The sequence below is a fragment of the Drosophila hydei genome, unplaced genomic scaffold (genome assembly GCF_003285905.1).
Source record: "Drosophila hydei strain 15085-1641.00,03,60 unplaced genomic scaffold, DhydRS2 tig00008114-arrow-pilon, whole genome shotgun sequence".
NCBI lineage: Eukaryota > Metazoa > Arthropoda > Insecta > Diptera > Drosophilidae > Drosophila > Drosophila hydei.
The window spans coordinates 5,148,166-5,161,405 of record NW_022045827.1 but is presented as its reverse complement, the minus strand read 5'-3'; the positions used below and the strand labels follow the sequence as shown (position 1 = coordinate 5,161,405).

General features: G+C 41.9%; 1 protein-coding gene across 1 annotated transcript; it reads right to left on the bottom strand.

Annotated features, from left to right (window-relative positions):
- Window positions 1-742: 742 nt before the first annotated feature.
- Window positions 743-4,339, bottom strand: LOC111592899 (V-type proton ATPase catalytic subunit A). The gene is made up of 5 exons (XM_023305345.2): window positions 4,250-4,339; window positions 2,913-3,012; window positions 2,143-2,840; window positions 1,108-2,085; window positions 743-1,039 (listed from the first exon to the last, which is right to left on the bottom strand). Exons 2-5 carry the CDS (start codon window positions 2,986-2,988, stop codon window positions 947-949), a joined length of 1,845 nt encoding a protein of 614 aa, XP_023161113.1. The 5' UTR covers window positions 2,989-3,012; window positions 4,250-4,339; the 3' UTR covers window positions 743-946.
- Between the last annotated feature and the right edge of the window lie 8,901 nt (window positions 4,340-13,240).

Sequence of the window (13,240 nt, the reverse complement as noted above, 5' to 3'; positions counted from 1 at the left end):
TATTATTAAAAATATTTAATATATGTGTAACAATTACTTATAGTTGCCCAACTCACAAAGTGGTTATGCGTCATCTATATGTTCGTCTATCTGCCTAGAGTCGATTGATAGTCTAGTACATCAATATATATTCCGGTATTTATCAAACTGTAAAATATCAGTATACCCCGCGTATTGATATATTTATAGAGTATACTATGCTGCTTAACTTAAGCCGTAGTTAGTCAATATTCAACATATCCACTGAAAGCTACACACAGTTACTTTGGTCAACATCGTTATGCAATCTGAAAGCGACAGCCAGACAGTGAGAGAGAGAGAGAGAGAGAGAGAGAGCGCGTGACAGAGTGAGAGAGATAGGTCTGCTTTCAATTACATTAAATGTATTTGTTGTTTGCACTTTATTCGTACATTTAATATTTCATACTTTTAATATTTACATAAGTTTAACAAACAAACAAAGAGAAAACATGACTTTTTCACAAATAAACAAAAGAATTTCCATTCATTAAACAATAATACTATGCATGCATTTGTATCTGCGTGTGTGTATGTGTGCGTGTGTGTGTGTGTGTATGGACTTGTTGGCGTGTGTATGTGTGTTTATATGTATTGGTAATGGAAGTACATAGAAGGACGTTAGTTAGTTGTTGCTGCTGTGGTTGTTGTTGTTGTTGAAGGCCGAGAGGCGGGGTAAGAAGAAGCAACCGCAGGCCGGAATGTTTTCATCTCGCTGGCTATATTTGTTTTGTTTTGTTTTGTTCTTTTTTTTCTTTTAACAAAAAGGAATGTTAACAATAGTTTTTTGGACGCTTGGAATCTTTTGTTGTTGCACGGAATAGTTGTTTTTGACGGTACTTCGGTACGGACTGTACGCAAATTGTTTTTTTAAAAGTTAACTACATAACAATATTAGATTAGATTTGTAAAGTACGGACAACGTGCTTTAATCCTCCAGATTCCTGAAGGCCTGCTGCAAATCCTCATGCAGCTGCTCGAAGTCAGCCTTGATCTTGGCCTCACCATCCTTGACGGGATCCTACAAAGCAAAACATTGATTAGTATATACATTTCGGGTCTAAAATATCGCGTGCTAATTGGACTCACCTTGAATTTCATTGACGACAACTGGTACATAATGTTGCCCATTGCCTCGCGTATAACGTTCCAGGTGATCTTGTTCTCAGACTGAGCTGTCGACTCCACGGAGTGACGAGCCATATCGTAGAAGTCGATGATGTTCTTTAGCATGCCGACGGTCTTGTAGAAGGGGCAGAAACGATCGTATGACGAGTAGGAGTTCTGTTGCAAGAAATCGTCCTTCAGCAGCTTGGCCACTTCCAGGGTGATCTTGTCGGTCTCGGCCAGAGACGCCTTGCCGACCAGTTGCACGATTTCAGAGAGATCCTCTTCCTCCTGCAGAATCTCCTTGACCTTGGTACGCAGTGGCACGAACTCGGGGAAGTTCTTATCATAGAAGTCATCCAGGGCACGCATGTACTTCGAGTACGAAATGAGCCAGTTGATGGAGGGGAAATGTTTGCGCTGGGCCAGCTTCTTGTCGAGACCCCAGAACACCTGGACAATACCCAAAGTGGCGGAAGTAACGGGATCGGAGAAATCACCACCAGGTGGCGAGACAGCGCCTACAATAGACACGGAGCCCTCACGCTCGGGATTACCCAAACACTTGACACGACCGGCACGCTCGTAGAAGGAGGCGAGACGGGCACCCAGATAGGCGGGATAGCCGGAATCGGCAGGCATCTCAGCCAGACGACCAGAGATCTCACGCAGAGCCTCAGCCCAACGGGAGGTGGAATCAGCCATCATGGACACATTGTAACCCATATCACGGAAGTATTCAGATAGAGTGATACCAGTATAGATGGAAGCTTCACGAGCAGCGACAGGCATGTTGGAGGTGTTGGCCACAAGGGCGGTACGCTTCATGATGGACTCAGTGACGCCGTCGATTTCAACAGACAGCTCGGGGAAATCACGCAATACTTCAGACATCTCGTTACCACGCTCACCGCAACCGACGTAGATAATGACATCGGAGTTGGAGTACTTGGACAGGGCCTGTGAAATTTATAAAAGTGAGCTATGATCCATAAGCTAGCTAATCTCTTTCCTTACCTGTGAGATCACAGTCTTGCCGCAACCGAAAGCACCGGGAATGGCTGTGGTGCCGCCTTGGACGCAGGGGAAGAGCGAGTCGAGCACACGCTGGCCGGTCAACAGGGGATGGTTGGCGGGCAGCTTCTCGGTGACGGGACGGGGCTGACGCACGGGCCACACTTGCAACATAGTGTGCTTCGTGATCTCACCATCGAATTCGGTCTCCAATACAACATCATCGACTTTGTAGTTTCCGGATGGGGCAATGTAGCGCACGGTACCCTTGGCACGTGGGTTGACAATCATCTTATGCTTGACCAGTGTGTTCTCATGGACCAGACCATAAAGATCACCTCCGGTGATGTGAGAGCCGACCTTCACATTCAAGGGGTTGAATTCCCAGCTGGCCACGCGGGACAAGCTAGGCACGTTGACACCCTTGGGTATATAGATGGATTCGGTGAGCTCGTTAATGTCCTTCAATGGACGTTGAATACCGTCAAAGATGCTGCCCATAATACCGGGACCCAATTCAACGGAAAGGGGCTTGCCAGTGCGGAGCACGGGATCACCGACTGTGACGCCGGAAGTTTCTTCGTACACCTGAATGGTGGCCATGTCACCCTCCAGACGAATGATCTCTCCCACCAGCTCATAGTAGCCTACACGCACCAGCTCGTACATAGCAGAGCCCGACATGCACTCCGCCGTGACGACTGAAGGGCACATTTTAAAATTGATTTAATATTATGATTATCTTTTTTTTGATTTTTCTTTGAAATGCTTACCAGGTCCAGAGACAGCGAAGACACGTCCATATTTGGACTCTTGCTCCTCGTCATCGAAACGCTTCAAGTTGGACATTTTGGTTTATTTTCGACTCTACAACTGCATAAGCAAGAGAAATTAAAAATATGAAAAACTACTATTATTTTTCGCTCACGATACAAGATAAGTGTTAAAAATTTTTCTTATCGCTGTCAGCTGACATAAAGAGCGCATGTGAGGCGTACTACCAAAAAAATTGTAATTCTAGCTCAAAAAAATTATCTAGATATTGATATTTATCTCACTTACATATTTTTATGGGATTTTTATCAAGTAATATATTGTTTTTTTTTAAGATCTTTTAAGCGCTACTTTTTAGTAATGAAAAAATTCCTAATGAATAAAAGTTTGCAGAGCTTTTATTTCACGTGACAAAGCTTCGCAGCAGTTCGAAAAACGACTTCCACGATATTGATAACTTTGTAACTTTCGAAGAGCACGAGTAACTGCTGAGACGACAAACCAATTAAAAATTAAACCGAAAAATAAATACAGCTGTGGCTGTATTTCTCAGCTACGTTTTCGATTTACGAAAAGAAAAAACTATGCGGGCAGATGTGTTATCTACCAATTAGAGTTAGAGTTCCATTGAGAGGGAAGGAGGGAGAGAGAGAGAGAGCGAGCGCAAGAGAGAGCGCTCACAACTTCGGCTCTCGCATTCGAGTTCGAATTTTTGACAATTGCCTTTTGACGTTGATCACAAGACTACTGTCATGCTGTCAGCTGACAGCACTACTGGAAAAATGCAGACTGAGCTCTACAAGTGCGCTACAGTCGAGCCACCATATTGAATTTTTGCCGTCTGCTTCTATTTCATTTTATGGGAGTTGCCTTCGTTCTTTAGGAAAAGTGAAGCTACGCTGCGACTGCGGCGTAACTCCAATTGGAAACCGCTTCGATCACAAGACCCGGGGGCCGTCGTTGCACGGGTGTGAGGTCAGCTGACTGGGCAAATATTTTTCCATTTCACAAAATGAAATAGTTCATATTCAATTATTTTGTGCGCACTTTGGGTATTGCTTTGTTTTTAATGCTGTTTTGTTTTGTGTGCTTTGTGATTGGGTCAGCCTTGCAGGCTGCATTTATTATCTAATACTCATGCTAATTGCATTTTGGTATCTCTCATTTTTTATCACTTTTTCCCGCTTCTAATCATTAATTGCGTGAAATATTGTTATAAGCCTTATATCATTTGTTAAATAATTGCCGAAACGTATTTGAATTGCATTTAAATTAGTTTTTTCTGTTTTCTTTTTTTTCTCTCATTTTTTTCTTTACTTGTTTGCTTTGTGCTTACTTTTCTGTATCGACGTTCAACTTGCGAACGTTGCTGCTTTACTCCAACAGAACTAAAACCGACTGAGCAGCTGCGCGAGCAAACTTGTCGCTCGAAGTTCGAAAAGTTCCAATGAGTCGTTTGGAAGTCGATCCAATGATCAAGCACACGCGCTTGAGCTTTTGCCGAAAGCTTTAAAGCGGTGACAGCTTTGCATGTGAGTTGTGAGCTGCTGCTATCGATATGGTGTGTGAAAAAATCTTTCGCTAACGATCCACAGCGCTAGTTTGGTAGAGTAAGAGTTGCCAGACACACGGCGGCGTTGCCATGCTGCTTGAGGTGAAAGAGCGAGAGAGATAGAGAGGGGCAGAAGAGTGACAGCTGTAGATAGTGAAGTAGTTAAGTATAATCGTAAAATAAATCAAATAAATAGTAATAAATAAATAATTTAAAAAATTTTAAAAATGTCTCAAGACAGTAAACACAATATTAAAATTTTAAATATTATTAATATTTGATATCTAAGAAACTGTAAACTTTTGGCCAAAAATCAAGAAATTTTTAATTAAGTAAGAAAACAAAGAATTACAAATCGTTTCTTCATAAATCCTTATTTTCATTTTAGAGATTATAATATCTTTAAATATAAAAATTGCATATCGTATAGTGCAGGGTATCTCAGAGTCAATTACGCTTCTATTGTTAATTTCTTTGCGTTTTCTTTTGAATTTTTTGTTAGATATTTTGTTGTTTTTTTGTCTAACTGCGGCTGCCGCGATGGCAAAAACTTTGATTAAAAATCGCATTGTAAAAAGATATGTATGTATATCTATGCAACTATTGTACAACAATGTTGTTATTCTTTTTGCCGTTTTATTATTGTTTTTGTTATATGTTTTTCGTTTGTTATAGTTTTGCCTCTTTTTGTTTGCGTGCAACCAATCAGCAGCAGCTGCAAGGGGCAGCAACAAAAAAGAAACAAGAACACAAACCTGCATTCTAATTGGAAGCTGAGCGAGCCGGGGCCAAGAGATTGATTTTTGCTGGATAAAAAATTGCTGATTGCGGTGGGCGGTGGGCGGTGGTAGGTGGGTGTTGCAGGGCATCCCTATAGCACCCATAGGAAGTACAACAGTAAACCATTGCTTACAAAGTAGTCGACAGACAGATTCTTAGAGCGTGATTGTGGGTTCTGGTTCGGCGCTTGCATAACTTATAAATCGATGACGTTCGCATGCAGCTATATCTGTATATATATATGTATATATGTATATATAGATAGAGCTGGCTGCTCAGTCGAGGCATTTGCATAATAAGGCAAGCTGAAAAGTTGGCTGCACTTGGCTGCCTCAGCTCTGAGCTCCCCTCTTACTATCTCTCTCTCTCTCTCTCTGCCCCTGTATGAGTGCGCTGCGCCAATGAACACCAAGTACTTGTCCACATCCTAGTCCGCTCTCTGCTCATCCTGACTTGAGTGTCGGATTCTGTGTCAAAACGGCGCAGAGAAAATTTCTAGAGTGGCAACTGTTGGTAAAAGTTTCGAGTGTTCGAGTGCTGCAACTGACAGATAGACAAACAGACATTGCCCAGATATATGGGCTGACATATCAGGTATCTATGCATCTGCTCTGTCAAGTCTTCACTGTAGTTGGACGTTAAGTGTGACTTCAACTTCTGCCTGCTTCTTCTCCTTCGTCTTATATTTTTTGCTCTGTTTTAAATAAAGATTATAAACAGAAAAACCAAGTTTTTTATTCAAGCAGTATAAAACTCGCATATTTTTAGTTCTTGCTCCATAGAACATTTTAAAACTGCTTAAAAATTAAGCTAAATGTTATAAGTTCTTATACTCTAAACTCTAATTCATAAACTCTAATTTTTGTACTCGCTCACAAACTGAAAAGAGTTTATTGGTTTTTAGCATTGTCCTGAAATATTTGTTGATACTCTAGTCTTATAGACTTTAGACTGTGCTTAAAGTAGGGACGTGGTGAGTCGGCAAATACTTTTTATTTAAAGAGTTAAAAATTCTATAATTGGAATATAAATTTATGAACTCTGGAGTAAAAATTAATTCATTCGTTTGCTCGCAGAAAACATTGAGAGCAATTGCTGAAGACATTTGACTATTGCATTAAGCAATTTACATTTGTTTTATTTATAAAAAGATTTTCAACTTTTTTTTAGTGACTTTTAAGTTAAAAAAAATATATATAAAAAAATACCGACTCCTCTTCTTTTTGGAATTGTATTTATTAAAATTAATATATTGTATTTTTTAATTATTAATTTATATAAATAAGCTCTTTTCATCTTTACGTTTTAAATATTTTTTTTTTAAATATAAAGAAGCAGCGCCTTCTCAAGCTCTAGCCATGAAAGGGTAGAAAACTATATTTTATATACTTTGTGAGTCTGTTGCTATATTACAAATATTTACTTCAATTTGAATTTATTTTTAAGGCAAATTTAACTAAATTTACCTTATGCTCAGCTTAGATTTTATTAAGGAGTGTATTAGATTTAAAATAAATATAAAAGAAAATATATATATTTTATATAAAAGACTTGAACTCATAAAATTTTTAATCTATTTTGCACTCAAGTTTTTTTAATTAATATAAGCAACAATTCAATTAAATGGAAAGACATTTTAAATTCAATTGGTTTGTTCACATTTTATCAAGCTTTTGCATATGTTTATCAAGCTGGCCGCATCTAGTTGAGACTTTTGGGTGTATATATGCTTGTATATAAGTTAACTTATAACACTTAGTTAGCTTATAACACTTAATGTAAGGTATTATTCAACACTTATTATCGGGTGCTAGACAAGTTAAGGAACAGCCCTGGCAAGGGCAACTCTACTTACGCCGGTGAGGCTATGATTTGTAAAAATATAGATCAGTCTCGTGTTTTAACTCGTACTGATAGGACATGCTAAAAATTGGTGTCATATAAGTAAAACTAAAAATAGTGAATATAATAAGAAAAACCAATAAAATTAACTGTTTCGATTATTCAAAAAAGAACAATTAAAAGCAGGGTTAAAAAGCGTTCTTCCAGTAAACCGCTTAAATAAATATTCACTCCGTCATTTGCTCGTTAAATGGCTTATTTCATTGTCTGAGCCCGAGGCCAGCAATAAGAGGCACAGTCGCCTCTCAACCTAACTTTCAGTCACCACAGGACTGGAAACCATATAATTGGCGCCCAACTAGTGGTCGGACTCCACAACCAACAACAATTAAGACAGCAGCGCGGGAGCTGCAATTGACAGATCTTATAAAGGGATTTTTTTTTTTGTTTTGTGTTAGTTGAATCTTGTAAGTGGATACTCTAGCCAAAATTTTTCTTCAAACACAAAAAGTGTTAAAATTTATTTTATAAAAAAATACCTAGGACTAGCGAGTATTTTATATTGCAATTGCATGTAAAAAAAAAAAAAAAAAAAATTAATGATCAGAACCAAGTGAGAGTGACTACTTTGGGAATTTTAGTGGCAGCAATTGATCATTCAGATCGTCAATAAAATTACATTGTGTTACTTTCTGTGTGTCTGAAGTTGTGCATGCAGTTCTCGTAGTTCAGAGCTGTGACGTAATTCGACCCATCTTCTGACGGTCCGTTTTATTTTTCGCGACCACTGACCTGCGCATGTCTCGGTTCAACCAATAGAGAAACCCTCGCAGGCAGTCTAGCGACTCAGATTCCGACTGTGCAGTTCTCCCACCATCAGGTAGAATGGATGTAGATCAGCTTACGGAAGTAATAAGGACGGCTATCAGCAAAGCTTTAGCCGAACAGGCTGCTGTAAACCAGCAGAGGGAGCATGCATGGACTCAAAAAATTAATGAGTTAGCTGAACAAATAGCAGATGCATCCCCATTAGTTAGAAGTTCTTTTTTGAAAATGCTGAAGACCAGACAAAAGGCCTTTGCAGACCCAGACGAGACGTTGCCGTATAACACATCAGTCGTGGCTACCATTAGGACCATAGATGAGCAACCGATCTATACCAAGCTTTACCCATATCCAATGGGAGCGGCTGATTTCGTTAATAAAGAAATCAAAGATCTACTAAAGAATGATATAATTCAAAAGTCCGTCTCTCCCTACAATAACCCAATATGGGTAGTAGACAAGAAGGGCACTGATGAAGCGGGCAATAGGAAAATGAGGTTGGTAATGGACTTTCGTAAACTTAACGAAAAAACCGTGCCGGACAAATACCCTATGCCAAATATATCAATGATATTGGGGAATTTGGGGAGAGCCAAATTCTTTTCAACATTAGACCTCAAGTCTGGTTATCACCAGATCATACTCGCTGAACGCGACCGTGAAAAAACCTCTTTCTCTGTAAACGGGGGGAAATACGAGTTCAAAAGACTCCCCTTTGGATTAAAGAATGCAGCAAGCATCTTTCAAAGAACCATCGACGACATACTGCGAGAGCAGATTGGCAAATTTTGCTATGTTGATGTCAATGACGTAATCATCTTTTCAGAAGATGAGGAATCCCACATTAAACACGTGGATAGGGTCCTAAAAAGCTTACACAAAGCAAACATGAGGGTCTCCGTCAAAAAGTCACGTTTTTTTAAGAAAAGCGTGAACTTTCTTGGTTTCGTAGTCACCAGCACTGGCACCACGACGGATCCTGAAAAGGTTAGGGCAATACAGGAGTATCCAGAACCAAAAACGCTGTTCGAGGTTAGATCATTTCTAGGCCTCGCAAGTTATTACAGATGTTTCATTAGGGACTTCGCCGCAATAGCAAGACCCATCTCGAATATCCTGAAGGGTGAAAATGGAACAGTCAGTAAGCATAGGTCCAGAAATATAAAGGTTCAATTCTCTGAAGTGCAGCAGAGGGCATTTCAGAAGTTGCGCGATATTTTGTCATCCGAGAATGTAATGCTCAGGTACCCCGATTTTAAGAAGCCATTCGATCTAACGACCGACGCTTCGGCTCACGGCATAGGTGCAGTTTTGTCTCAAGAGGGTCGTCCTATAACAATGATTTCAAGAACATTGAAGGACAGTGAGGTTAACTATGCAACCAATGAGAGAGAGTTATTGGCCATTGTATGGTCACTTGCCAAATTAAGGCACTATTTGTATGGGGTGAAAGACATTAATATCTTCACTGACCATCAACCCTTGACCTTCGCAGTTTCGGAATCTAATCCAAATGCGAAAATCAAAAGGTGGAAAGCGCGCATTGACGAGTCTAATGCACGTATCTTCTATAAACCTGGCAAGGACAATCTGGTTGCGGATGCCTTGTCAAGACAGCAGCTCAACGCTATAAATGAGCAAGAAATTGAGTCCTGCGCAGCAACGATCCACAGTGAGGTATCTCTCACCAACACCATTGAGACGACAGACAAACCCTTGAACTGTTTTCAAAACCAGATAGTGCTAGAAGAGGCGCGTTTCCCCTTAAAACGAAGTTTTATTCTTTTTGGAAATAAGAAACGCTACTTGATCAGCTATACATGCGTCGAATCGCTGCTAGACGAGCTCGAAGATGTAGTCTCACCCAAATGCGTAAATGCTCTCCACTGTAATTTACACACGCTTGCAATGATACAAGATGCATTGGTGCGAAGATACCCAGCCACAAAGTTCTGGCATTGCAAAAATCGCGTAGTGGACATATTTGCGGTTGGAGAAAGAAGGGAAATCCTCACAGTCGAGCATAATAGGGCCCATAGGTCTGCACAGGAAAATGTTAAGCAGGTACTCTCGGAGTACTACTTTCCACGGATGGCAAAAATTGCCAAGGAAATAGTACAAAACTGCAAAACATGTGCTAGGGCTAAGTATGATAGACACCCCAAAAAGCAAGAGCCACAAGAAAAGATAGAAGAAAAGATCAGAAACGCTCAGACGACGCTCAGAGCTAGGGAGAACGCAAAGCGGCAGAATAGAGTCTTCGATGTTGGTGACAAGGTTTTGGTCAAGTCCAACCGACGGCTCGGAAACAAACTCGCACCTTTATGTGACGAGAAGGCCGTGGAAGCGGACCTGGGGACCGAGGTCCTCATTAAAGGAAGGGTGGTCCACAAGGACAACCTAAGATGACTCCCTTGCTTTTTTTTATTACACCTTTTTTTTAAGCCGCTAGGCAATTTCGAATAAGTTAGATATAGTTTTCTATTTACCTTTAGCCACTTGGCATAGTTTTTATAAAACATTTTGGTGGCGGGTACACCCGATGCTGGTGATTTAGAGCAGACTAGGTCCACTGAAATGCGACTAATGAATGCCAACAGTAGACGGATAGAAGTAAACACTGAGGTTCAAGACCAACTTAACCAGTTAACATTTGCTGTCAGTGGAGTTCTCGGGATAGCCAAAACTCACAAATTGATTTTATTGATTTATTTATTTGAAACACTGAAACACTGTCCAGAAACAGAATGCGGACGATGGAGTTGCAAAGTTTAATGCTTGCTATTACTCTCGCGAAGGCTCATTGTTAGCCCAAACATTTTGGACTCCTCAGATTTAAAATCAATTTGGCTAGAGGAATCCATCAACACTATACATTTTATAACCAAATTCCCAAAAATTAAAAAAGCCTGCAGAAAAATTACGATTTATCCTGTCGTCCACAAGAACCAGCAACAGCTCTATTCGCCCCATAGTTGGATGCTAAGCCAGAACCACAGCATGCAAATCTACAAGCGGAATCGTTGAGGAAACCCCCTTGTTCACGGCACCACCACCAACAGTAGAAGCTCATCAGCCAGCAACAACTAACGAACTCTTCGCGGCGGCAGAGCCAAGCGACTCTTCATCCATACTAGAACCAAGTCAAGAAATCCCCAAAACACCGCCAACTGCATTAATTCAAGAAGTTTCACAGCCACAGGTTGCTCCAACCGCTGCCCATCTCTGTCGACACCTGCCACGGCTGCCGGCTCATCCTCATCCTCATCGGCAGCGGCGTCACGTCAACTGCAGCTGCCGGCATTGTCGGCAGTTGCCGCACGGCAACAGCAGCTACTGCTGAACGGCTCTCTGAAGAGCAAGACGAAGACATTTCCTGCGTATCGAGCATCGGTGCGCAGCGAGAGCGACGACAAGGAGTACAGGGCGGCTAGCAGCAGCAGCAACACGATACCGACGACGGGCAAAAGTCGGCCAAGATCAGCGGCAAGAACTGTAACAATCTGCTGCACAACGCCGGCAATAAGCTAAGCGTGAGCAGCAACTCCTTCGGCCTATACGCAGCATCTGGCATCATCGCCCAAGAGCCCTGTCTCCAGCAACGGCCATCTGAACAAATACTGCCTGACGGACTTGACGCGCCGCAAGGCCGAATTCAATCGCCAGCTGAGCGCGCCGACAGACTACACACATCACTCGTCCAGTAACGGCTCATAGCATCGCTGGAGTGGTGGGACACAGTCATCACGGCCATCACGGGCACGTGCACGGCCAGTCATCGACGGCGCCAGCCACACTCAAGTCGCTGCAGCTGCACAACTTTGGTATGCATCATCCGATGCCAAGGCCCACGTCCACGTCGTGCACCAACAGCTTCAACAGACGCCACATACGTAGGCGCAAGAGCAAGCTTAGTAAGCGCCTGCTGAACGGCGATAGCGAAGAATCAGTACGCTGCTCATACTGCTCCGTATTGAATGTGAATGAGAACGACTTGCGGATTTCATTCGAGAACACCTGCACCGACTCGCTGGTCACCGCTGCTAATATGCGACCAAGGAACCGAAATGGTGCACTTTGATGATGTGTCGTTGTACGGCACTCCGAAAGAGGAGCCATATGCTGTGCTTTAATCTGCATTGGCTTCACTCTTTGGTGGATCATCGACGCAAAGAAGTCCGCGAAGCACTTGCGAGGAGTCGTCGCTGGAATTGGGTCGGTCGAGGACGACCTTACACTTGAGGGGGGGGTAGTTAACTTATAACACTTAGTTAGCTTATAACACTTAATGTAAGGTATTATTCAACACTTATTATCGGGTGCTAGACAAGTTAAGGAACAGCCCTGGCAAGGGCAACTCTACTTACGCCGGTGAGGCTATGATTTGTAAAAATATAGATCAGTCTCGTGTTTTAACTCGTACTGATAGGACATGCTAAAAATTGGTGTCATATAAGTAAAACTAAAAATAGTGAATATAATAAGAAAAACCAATAAAATTAACTGTTTCGATTATTCAAAAAAGAACAATTAAAAGCAGGGTTAAAAAGCGTTCTTCCAGTAAACCGCTTAAATAAATATTCACTCCGTCATTTGCTCGTTAAATGGCTTATTTCATTGTCTGAGCCCGAGGCCAGCAATAAGAGGCACAGTCGCCTCTCAACCTAACTTTCAGTCACCACAGGACTGGAAAACATATAATTTATATATGCTTGTATATATATGCTTGTATATATATGCTTGTATATATATGCTTGTATATATATGTACATATGTCAGTCATAGCACTGCACTGAGTTGTGTATGTGCCATATCTTGTGCTGTCCATAGCTGAATACATTAAGTCATAACTTTGGCTGGGTGTGGGGCGCGGTCAGTCGTTCGTTCAGTTTACGCAGCGAGTGCTTCGCGAGGGCAGGCGTCAATAAATTCATTTTGGATATGTGCACAGATGCTGGGAATTTGGGCGGGGGGAATGGGGGATTTGTACTCTGTCTGGGCTAATCTTGTTGCGCATTGCCATAATTTTCAATTTACATGCGCCGAGCGGAGCCCCGAGGAACGGCGGCAGCATCATTGTCTCTGTGCTCCTTGCACGGATACTGGGGCGTTATATTGGTCACAATAAATTAACTGCAATGGGCGAGCGCTGTGTGTGTCCATTGGCAGCCATTCGCCTGATTATAGCACAACAGGACTTCAGCTTAACCTCCGCCCCTTTTGGCCACACATTGCAGTTGCATTAGCTTGTTATTGCTGGTCCATTGGGAGCAGCAGCAGCAGCAGCAGCAGCAGCAGCAGCAGCAGCAGCAGCAGCAGCAGGTCGTC

Coding starts and splice junctions, on each gene's coding strand:
- LOC111592899 (XM_023305345.2), bottom strand. CDS start 2,988: ATGTCCAACTTGAAGCGTTTCGATGACGAGGAGCAAGAGTCCAAATAT. Junction 2,841..2,912: donor CTTCGCTGTCTCTGGACCTG/GTAAGCATTTCA, acceptor TGTGCCCTTCAG/TCGTCACGGCGGAGTGCATG. Junction 1,040..1,107: donor TGTCGTCAATGAAATTCAAG/GTGAGTCCAATT, acceptor TTTGCTTTGTAG/GATCCCGTCAAGGATGGTGA.